Below are 10,522 nucleotides of genomic sequence, written 5' to 3' on the forward strand. Positions count from 1 at the left end.
GGAGCAGTTGTCCTGCGTAACCCGTGGGGTGGCTGTGAGTCAGAACTGACGGCGGTGGGTTAGGCTGAGGTTCCAGGAGAGCTCAGCTGGGAAAGCGTGTGGCTGCTCCCACGAACACCCTGGGCACACAGCAGTCCCCGTGTCCTTGGGACGCAGCGTCTGGCGCAGGGCGGAAGCCCCTCCCGGGCCCCACCTCCATGCGCGCCTTGTAGAAGTCCACGTCGTGCAGCCTCTCCCGGCAACGCACCAACTCCATCTCCAGCCGCTCCACGCGGTTCGCCTTCTCCCTCAGGGAGTCCAGCTCGTCTCGGTAGGCACGCGCAGACCGGGCGTCAGCTGCGAGCTGGACATTCTGTCAGGGCAGGAGAGCCACACTTAGGGGAGCCCGGTGGACACGAGCACATGGTCTCTGGGGGAGGAGGGTGGGAGGGCCGAGTCCCTGAAGTTCAGGGGGTGTCTCCTGGGACGCTGGTGGAGCAGCCCTCTGTATGCCGCCATGTGGGTGTCCCCACGCTGTTGCTGAGACAGAGCTCAGGATTCTCGGGCAGCTTTGCTATGGGTGGGCAGGAAAGGGAGGACTTTGCCAGACACCCCCAGTGCTGCTTCCTAACGTCCCAGCCTGGCCCCCAGGGGTCCCGGCCTCCCCACCCTCGACGCGCAGGTCTCCTGCACACCTCCTGCTTGACTTTCTGCAGCTCCAGTGCCAGCTGGTCTACCTCGTGTCTGGCGTCCACAAGCTGCTCCGTCTTCTCCTCCCTGTGGGGCGATTGGGAACAAGAGCAGGGGGAGAGACTTCCTTGGGCAACAGTGGGGTCCCGCCCACCACTCTCCAAGGCCACGGCCAAAGGAGAGGGCCTGCAAACGTGCTCAGAATTCTTTTCTGTAGTTAAGTTTCCATTGCCTGCCCTCAAACCATATCCACCAGCCAGACGGGTCTCCCTCCAGAGTGTGTGGGGCAGGTAGGAGGACTCAGGGCCCAGCAGGCCACTGATGGGGAGGTGGTGGCAGGTGCTAGAGATGACAGGCCAAGTGACATCCACCTACTGCAGGGAACAGGAAGAGAACAGGTTCTCCTGTCAGATGGAGTGAGCTACATGCCCCCTCAGCCAAGAACACATGCCAATATGGGCCACTCTGATGCACTCAGCTACTAACCACAAGGTTGGGGGTTCAAGTCCATCTAGAGGGGCCTGGAAGAAAGGCCTGGTGATTCATTTCTGAAAAGCCAGCCATCGAGAACTACATGGAGTACACATGAGGTTGCCATAAATCAGAACAGACTTACAGGCAACTGGTGGGGCATTCCAGCCCCAAACCAGGCCACTGTATGGACAACAGTCTCCTTCTGGGGACAAGCTATACTGCTGGAACTGGAAGGGACCTTAATGACCAGACTGCACCCCTCCTGGTGCAGGCCCAGTGGAACCTAGCAGGGTGGAGGGTGGGGGTGGAATTCAGAGCAGACCCCGGACCCCCCGGGCCCCGGTCAGCATCTCCTGAGCTGCCCCACACGTGAGGGCAAACCACACCCCAGAAATACATCTGCAACACCCCAAACAGGTATAGAAAAACCAGGCCCAGTGGCAGCGAAGACTCACAGCTCCTGCCGGACACGCCGCAGCCTGGCCTTGGCATCAGCAAGCTCTACCACCAGGTGCTGCTTGTCTTCGCTGGAGAGGCTGCTGGTGGGGCTGGGGGTGGAGTCGGCACTGGAGGACTTGAGGGGGCTGGGGGGCTGCTGCGCCTGGAGGTAGTCCCGCTCCTGAGTGAGGTCCACGATCAGCTAGTGTACAGAGAAGGACAGAGGATGGCGACCCCTCATCCACCGTGCCACCTGCGCCCAGCACACTGCCGGCAGAGCTGGCACTCACAGTGAGTGAGAGGGGAAATACTTAGCCAGCACAAGCAGTGTGAACGGGAGGGCCAAGAGGAAGCTCAGTGTTTTGGTAGAGGTCTGCCCTCCCTGGAGTCACCAGTCACTGTGTGCACCGTCACCAGGGAAAGCACCCCCACCCAGCCCACCAAGAACCTGGCAGGAGGCTGTGGCCAAGACAGAGAGGCGTGTCACCGCTGGGAGGCCACGTACCTCGGAGCACTCGTCCCGCTCGTCAATCAGCCTCCGCAGGTGGAACACCATGTTCCGGGACAGGGCCTCCAGCTCCTCGGGGGCCACGTCGGGGAGCTCCAGCCACTGCAGGTCAAAGACGTTCTCCTGGTTCTGGGTCACCTGCAGTGCACAGGGGCAGCTCGCTGTAGGAAGGCTCCCCCGGAGGGACAGGGCTGCACCCAGTCTGGCCCGGGGACAGCAGTACGTCATCGCATGGTGCATGCCGACGTTGCCAAGCCCTGTCTGACATGTTTTCTGGGACCAGCGAAAGGGCTGCGCAGCAAGTCAGTTAAGCTTTTTTCAAAGAAGCTCTACAAGTACAGACCACGTGGGCTTTCCAGAGCTGGTTCCAAGAGGACACTGGTTTTAATATATTCACTGGGAAGTGTTTCTGACAACATATTACACCCCTAGTGGGAGGGGAGGGAAGGACATACTGCAAAACAATGAAATGAGTACAAAATGCAAAAGAAAAAACATATCACACCCCAAAAGCATCCCTGCACATGGTACTTCTGTTGGAGAGACTTCAATTTACAACACAAAGAAGGTATGTCTGGGGTGGGGTGGAGATAAGAAAGGCTACATATGTACCTCTCTAACAGGTTATTCTTAAAATAAAATCAAGAGCTGTTAGTTTATGGAGAGTGCAATCGACATCATGAAACAAAACACGTATGAACTGCTGTATGGTAAATGAATTTGCTCTGTAAACTTTCACCCAGATCACAATCTGAAAACAAAAGAAAAAGAAGAACCAAAACCACAGAGCAAAAACTAACACTTCTATTTGGTAACTATGTGAACCAGGACAACAAACACACTTTTCTTTTTCACCTTGGATTGACAAATACAGCATCAACAACAACTATTCACATTTCTCAAGCACATAACATGAGCCAGACAGTGCTGTAAGCCCACTGCATGGACTCACACCACGCGAGTCACTCAACAAGCTCGGTACCTGCACAGCCCCATTCTACAGATAGGGAAGCCAAGGCACAGCTTGCCTCGTGGACTCAGCCAGTCAGCTGTGCAGTGAGATAGCAGCCAGGCAGTCTGACTCCAAGGTCCATGACTCCACTGAACTAAACACCTGGTAACACCTGACCTATTTTTAGGCATAAGAGCTTCTGTGTTATTAAAACAACGATCATGGTTAGAGGAGCATGGTCACCAGTACCAAAGATAATCCAAATAAAACTCATATGCTTTAGCAACAACAACAAAAATATACATAAAATCTAATGCAAATATGGTATAATGTTAAACATCTTCCATCAGAGGGCTGAGAACAAGGTGTGTGCTGCTGTCTGAGAGATTTCACAAACTAAAGCAATGCTAAGGTGATCCTGCACCTCGTTCCCACTGACCACACGACACCACCTGGGCTCATCCCTCCAGGGCTGTGCAGACATTGAACAGCCTCCGAGCAGATGCTTGCCGTCCTGCCCTCCCCAACCTGAGCCCGGACCAGCCAGACGGCAGAAGCAAGCCTCTACTTCCAGTCCCCACCCTCTCATGTTTTGGAAGATGCTCAGGTCCCAAAGGGAGCAAAGAGAATGGATGAACCCTGGGCGGCCCACTCAGAGAGGCACACCCACACCAAGAAAGTCTGCAACCACTCACAGCAGCCCAGGGAGGGAGAGACTCACTGACCACACGGCGTAGGACACGTACCACACCCTGCTCTGCTCCCAGCGACACCCACTCTTACCTCCCCCACCTCACGAAGGACAGGTTTGGACACCACTGACCTCAGATGGGGTCTTAGGGAACGGGGCCTCCTGAAGGCCGGGCTCCAGGCCTGCTCTGAACCCAATGCCTAGAAAGGCCTTCTCCATCCAGGAGTGGGGGTGGGGGTGGGGGTGTGGCCGACGTCGGGCTCAGCCCAAGCTGCACTGCAGTCAGCTGGGTGCTTGCAATTAAAGGCTCAGCCTCTCCTCACCTGGTTCCAACTCGGTGGGTCTCTCAGGGATTCTGGGCAAGTGATGTTTCAAAAGGAACCCAGCAAATTCAGCACCCAGCCCCACTGTCGGCGGCCAGTGAGGCAGAGTGTTACACAGGCCTCTTGTGGCCACATGTCTTTATTTTTCAAAAACACCTTGCTGTCTGGGCAGGAAGGAGCTCTGGTAGCCTAGTGCCTAAGGCAATTGACTGCTAACCAGAAGGCTGGTGGTTCAAACCCACCAGGCCCTCCTCCGAAGGAAGGTTGGGCAATCTACTCCCAGTGATACCAACTCAGAAACCCAAGGAGGGGTCGCTATGAGTCAGGTCCAACTCAATGGCAGTGAGTTTGGTTTCTGGCTGGGCAGGAAAACCAGCAAGCTGGCAATGAACCAGCTAATCTCACAGGACCTAGTCCCCAGGTAGATATCTTCTCAAAACACAGATTCATGCAGACAGTGAAAAGACAGACAGCTCTAAGCCAACAGGCAGCCTGTCACTGGCACTCATGGCTAATACTGGCTTTCCTGATACCAGCTCCTCGGAAACCACCACCCCCTCCCTGACCCAGAGCTCAGCCAGCTGTGGGAGCCTGGCACCACTGCTGACCCAAAGAGCTCTAGTTTCTGCCTGGGCCAATTACACACCTGGTCCTACATGCTCATGTCTTTTTTTCACGCATTTATCTTAATTGTCCTCTAAGATGATTAACACACACAATAATTTGGGGGGGGGGGTGGATGGAGTGGAGGTCAAGGAACCTCACTTACTCACTCACTCACCCAGGTGAGTACCTCCTCACACCAACAGGCTTAATTTCCAGGGACCACCACCTGCTCAGGGCTAGGCAATGTTGTGTTCTGTTATTCATAAGGTCACTGTAAGTCAGAGCCTACTTGACAGCACCTAACACCACTACCTGCTCAGGTAAGACCACCTCTGCCAACATCTGTGACAGAGGGACCAGGAAAGTCTGCCTCAAGCCAGCGCCTCACCTACCCCCACAGTGACCTCCGCATCCCCCAAGTCTGGGCCAGCACTGAGGTCCCAGGTGGCCCTTCTGGGTTGAAGCTTTGACTTCTCCAGTGGTGGCAGCCGGTTTCACTGGCCAGTCACTGACAAGAGCAGAAAGTCTCTCTCCATAAAGATCAACCATCCGAAGCAGGGTGACACTTGCCAGAATACATTTTCAAGACTTGTACGTCAAATTCTGAGCCTAAACCCCCTGACAGCTTTTAAAAATAGTCTGAGTCCATATTAGGCAAGAAGAAAGAAGCAAAAGAAGACTTGATGGAGGTGTTTTTTGAAATTTTTATTTTTAACCTCGTTTTATTTTAGCTTGCTGATGGACACCTTTCTAAACAGAATCAACTTGTCTGTGGTGCCTGGAACCTAAAATTAACAAAAAACCATTAACGGGTGATGCACTCTGCAAACTTTTCCACTTGTGGAAGAGTCTTCTCCCCGTCGCCCTGGTAGGGACAGACCCCAGACGAGCCCACCCACAAAGCCCCCGCCTACCTCCTGAATGTGGGCCACAATTCCAGCCTGGGTCTCAATGTCCAGTTGTTTGATCCTTTCAATAAACTCCTCTTTCCTCTCACACTGCGGAGGGGGGACACATGTCAATGGGAGTCATTTTGCAAGTGAGGGCAAAACAGACGCCACTGCGGGTACAGAAGTGCACTTCCAAAGTGAACCGCCCCCCCAGGCCCTGGCTTTCTCTTTCAGACCCAGGAACACTCTCGGCTCCCTACCAGCCCTCACAGTGACGTATCCCTAGAAGGTGCAATCTACTTCCGTAGTGATACTGCCTCGGAAACCCAAGGAGGGGTTGCTATGAGTCGGGTCCGACTCAACGGCACATAACAACAACATAGTGGGGATGGATCGCCAATGATACACCTGGCCTGAAGGATCCCCCCCGGCCTCATTCCCCAAGTGCCTTCATGCAAGAAACTGCTGTCCCTACGAGGGCAGTCGCTACTCTCCCGGAAGCCCGCCGGCTTCTGACATGTGTAACTGGATCCGCTTTCTCCTACCTAAGGGAGCGTGTTCTTCCCCCCGAATCCAAACTCAAGGTGGCCGACAGCGGGCCTGCCCGGCCCCGTCCGCTCCTACCTGGACAGCACAGCCCAGCACCAGCAACAGCACCTTCTTGATCTCCTCCATGCTTCTGCCTAGGTCAAGAGAGCAGCACATGGATAAGCACCACACGTATAAGCACCACATGGATAAGCACAGGGTTCATACAGCCGTCAGTGAGATCATGTCTGCTGTAGAAAATCAAACAAGCAAAAAACGTAATCACCTCCCTACCCGGTGATACCCAGTGAGCATATACACGTGGGACATGCATTCGTCTTTATGTATGGGTTGATTTATTTTTAAAACCAAATGCGATAATTCTGTATATACTTCGGTGAAATCCACAAAAGCCGGAACCTGTATAAGGCAGAAACCTGTCAGAGAAGGAGAAAGCAAGTATTTTTCACAACTCGCCATATAAAAGTGGTGAGACTGCACCCTGTCAAAGGTGGAAAACTTGTGAGACCTAGAAAAAACAAGGCCACGCCCATGAGTTTCAGCTCTCGCAGGTTTCACTGTGTATGTTCCTACAGCAGTTCATGTATTTGAATGTCATCATCTCTTTGGTGGGTGTGGTAAGGAAAGAAGAAAAGAGCAAGCTCCCTGAGAAATACAGAGTGGCTTCTAAAATAAGGTTGCGTACAACTCACGCTTGTGCATACAACTTCACCTTTTCCTTACAGAAAATTTCAAAGACTCAAAGGAGAATCGTATGATGAAAGCACACACATATCAGCCAGCTCCAGGTGAACACTGTCCTTTACACCTTGTCCCATCTCTTGGCACGCCCCCCCTCAAGCCTCTTTTATCTGTAAGTTTCATTACTTGTCTCGAGTATTTGAAAGCAAATCCCAGACGACATAGACACATCATTTTTGAGGGCTGCATACTTATTTTGTACAAAGGCCACAAACTTCTTCCACCAATCCGCTTTAAGGGGTTCAATTTTCTGATATTTTAATCTAAATGATGCTATAAGAATACCCTGGCTATTCTTCCTGCACATCCTTAGACACATTCTCAGGGCAAACGCACCTTTCAAACTCTTCATATTCAGATTGTCAAACTGCCCTGTGGGGAAAGTCACCACTGTACACACTCACAGTCAACATAAACCAGGAAACCACTGCCACCGAGATCACAACCGGCAGCGACGCCCCGTGTGTCACACAACTGTGCTCCAGAGGGTTTCCTATGGCCGATTTTTCTCGCCAGGTGCCTCTTAGTGCCCTCCCACCTTTCAGTTAGCGGCCAAGTGCACTGGCATCTGCATGGCCCAGGGACTGCAGGAGACAAGCCCCTGTCCCCAGACCCAGAACCAGACCAGCACTGGTCTTTCACACAACCCTCATCATATTAAACGGGGCTCCTGAATGGTACTGAGGCAGAAGGGGTCTTCATCGCTTCATCAGACTCAGTCATTCAAACAGACAGTCAGAACTCCTGGGCCTGACACCTGGCTCAGCCCCCAGCAGCAATGGGAGCCCAGACAAGCCTCCTCATCTTCAGCCTCAGTTTCTACATCTATAAAATGGGGGTGCTGGCCTGGGTGATGTGCAGAGTCCTGTTCAGGTATAAAGGTCTACAACTTTCTGCCTTTCCCATTATATCTTCTTTAATTTGGAAGAGAAGAGATTGGTCAGAAAGAGTACTGTTTTCCTAAAAGACTAACTTACCAATACTCACACTGTGCTGAACCAGCTTAAACTACCAGCCAAAGATGGCTGGGATTTAAAAAAAAAAAAAAAAAAATCAAACAAATGTTGGGGTAAAAAAAAAAAAAAAAAAATCAAACAAATGTTGGGGTTCACTTCAGGTCTTTGGGGAACAGTGTATGGAATATTGTGTGACCTCCTCCTGATACCTCTCCACTGAGAAACACCTAAAAATGGCTTTTTCTGACATAAGGACTTCATTGTCTCAGAACCAGGAGCTGGGAGTTCACTCAACCAGCCGTCTGAGGTCGGGTGGGCGAGGACTCGGCTGCCCACGGGTCTCTGGGGCCACTTCCCCACTGAGGTCTTACAGTCCACACACGTAAGAATGAGAAATAATTTACTGCTAATAAAGTGCAGAAACTCATCAATATTTGGAATGGGAAATCTCTCAGAGACTTTTATGACTTTTTAAGGAATTGAAGGCCTTGTATTTGGCCCAATGGGATCTAATCCACAGACATAAATATAGACCCACTGTGACTTGTTTGTGATATAGCTGGTTTAGGGGTCGGACGCTTCACTTCAGTTTAATAGAGGAAATGCCCCCTGAGAGATCAACAGAGCCTCGGGTCAGTCTGTCCAGTCTTTCAAAGCTCCCTGTTCACTCTCACCTCTGGGTAAGCCCCTTTGGTGACTGTAAAGGCACTGACCCGACCCATTCCAGTGATAGCAAGTCCCCCTTCCTACAGAAAGACTTCCCTTCTCAGAGGCCACTTCCTGGTACTGTAACCACCAGACGGTCGAGCTGCCGATCAGCCCAAATGGAAGCCAGAGTTCATGCAGAAAAGCGTTCTGACCTCTCCTCACAGTAAAGGCCCCATGGGACCTAATTAGTCATCTCTGAGAATCACTTAGCTCCAGCGCTCTCTCTTCCCTACCCACAGTGGATTAAAACAGCCGACTACAAGTGGGACGGCGAGCCGGCTGGAGAGGCGCATGCCTGGGAGCGAGAACCACGCTCCAATCTGACAGCAAGGAGAAGGCCAGCAGCCCTGCACGCAGGGCTCAACGTCCGTCCGCTCTAACAAATAACGCAGCATGTAACATGCAGGGCACACATACACGTGAGGGAGCCTAAGGGTTTGTAAAAAACCATATAGCACGTGTTACTTTGTGTAAAAATAGGGTACACCTGGAGGCCAACCAGCAGAGGAGCAAGGGGCTAGACTCCCTCAACGCCTTCTACTCGTCCACCACGACAGCCTGGAGTCATTCATTCACTCATGCATGCGTGCATTCACTCACTCACAAATGCCCATCAGACATCAAGGAAAAAAGTCCTCTGACACAGAGCACTGTTAGCAAAGTGTGGATTCATTTACTAGGTTTTGTAAAGGGGGGAGGGAGGGCTAAAAAGTTGAGAATTTTAGAAACATTTTCGAGAGGAAAAAATAAAGCAAGCTTTTTGGTGACGAGCATGGTACTAGAAGCTCAGCTGTGCCCACGTTCAATGAACAGAGCTGCGCTCCTTCCCAGCGGGCTGACACATGTGTCCTGTGAGTTCCACTCTTACACAGATCCCACAAAACCTAAAATAAAAAAGGAGAAGCTGAAGGTCCCTCGTTTCTCATGGGAAGTTGACGCCCAATTTCTCTTAGGCTTTCAGTAGTAAAAACGGTACTATTTTTATACCCACTAGTGTGTGAGTTCTGAATAGTTTCAAAGCACATCAGGAAGACGCCGCGGGGTCCTGCCAGCAAGACTGGCTCAGTGCCGCAGCTCGGTGGCAACTCTGCCCTTTCCACTGAAGGGACTGCGTCAGGGAAAGAAGGACGAGCCTACAGGCAACACCACACAAGCACCTACTATGTGCTGGGCACGTGCACAGCCCCTAAGGCCAGTCCCACGTGCAGACAGCATCAACCAGCAGCTGAAGTAAGGTGCTCAGGGGTCAGGATCAGGTAAAGCTTTTAAAGGAAATGACTTCTAAGTTGAGGCCCAAGGATGAGGAAGTGGGACAGCTTCTGGGAGCAGGCAAGAGAGGGCTTTCCCCTCTCAAGGAACAGTCTGCAAAGACCTAGTGGTGAGTGAGCAGGTTTGTCAGTCTGCAAACACTCTGTGGTTTTAAATGCTAGAGTGGGTTTCACAAGAGAAACGGGGGCAGGGCAGGAAGCCATGAGGATTTCTACACCTGGTGAGTTACCACACTCACCGGGAGGGAGTCAAGACAACACAGCATCTGCCCACAGCCCAGCCAACCGCCACAGAATGACTCAGGCATGTGGGGGAAGCCTGGGGAACCCCATCACAGCCTGCATTAGTGGTCCGGTCTACAAAAAGACTCGTTAATTCACTACCTGCTTCCACACACAGAAACTGGTAGCAGCTTTCTTTGAAAAATGGAATACATATATGCACATCTGCACCAGACAGACAGACAAGATGGATAGATTAAACAGGTTAGATAGATTACAGACAGACAGGACAGGCAGATTAAATGGACAGATTGTCAGATAGAAGGATTACATACACAGACACACTAGACACAAAGACAGATTAGACAGACAGACAGGCAGACAGGGAGGGAGGCAGATTAACAGATGACCAGATAGACAAATTAGCTACATAAATCTACCTAAGGAGCTCTGGTAGCATAGTGCCTAAGGCACTTGACTGCTAACCAGAAGGCTGGTGGTTCAAACCCACCAGCCACTCCTCGGAA

The 10,522-nt window shown here is 51.8% G+C and overlaps 1 protein-coding gene across 1 annotated transcript in view; it reads right to left on the bottom strand.

Moving 5' to 3' along the window:
• CCDC88C (coiled-coil domain containing 88C) overlaps positions 1-10,522 on the bottom strand; it is a 168,188-nt gene that overhangs the window by 79,261 nt on the left and 78,405 nt on the right. The window contains exons 8-13 of the mRNA XM_042781485.1: positions 6,176-6,234; positions 5,576-5,659; positions 2,087-2,227; positions 1,599-1,783; positions 675-756; positions 194-352 (exon numbers count right to left, since the gene is read on the bottom strand). Of these exons, the coding sequence (XP_042637419.1) occupies positions 194-352; positions 675-756; positions 1,599-1,783; positions 2,087-2,227; positions 5,576-5,659; positions 6,176-6,234 (710 nt within the window). The remainder of the gene's footprint in view (positions 1-193; positions 353-674; positions 757-1,598; positions 1,784-2,086; positions 2,228-5,575; positions 5,660-6,175; positions 6,235-10,522) is intronic.

This window comes from Orycteropus afer, unplaced genomic scaffold (assembly GCF_000298275.1).
Source record: "Orycteropus afer afer isolate SDZICR_OR568_19922 unplaced genomic scaffold, OryAfe1.0 scaffold00127, whole genome shotgun sequence".
Lineage (NCBI taxonomy): Eukaryota > Metazoa > Chordata > Mammalia > Tubulidentata > Orycteropodidae > Orycteropus > Orycteropus afer.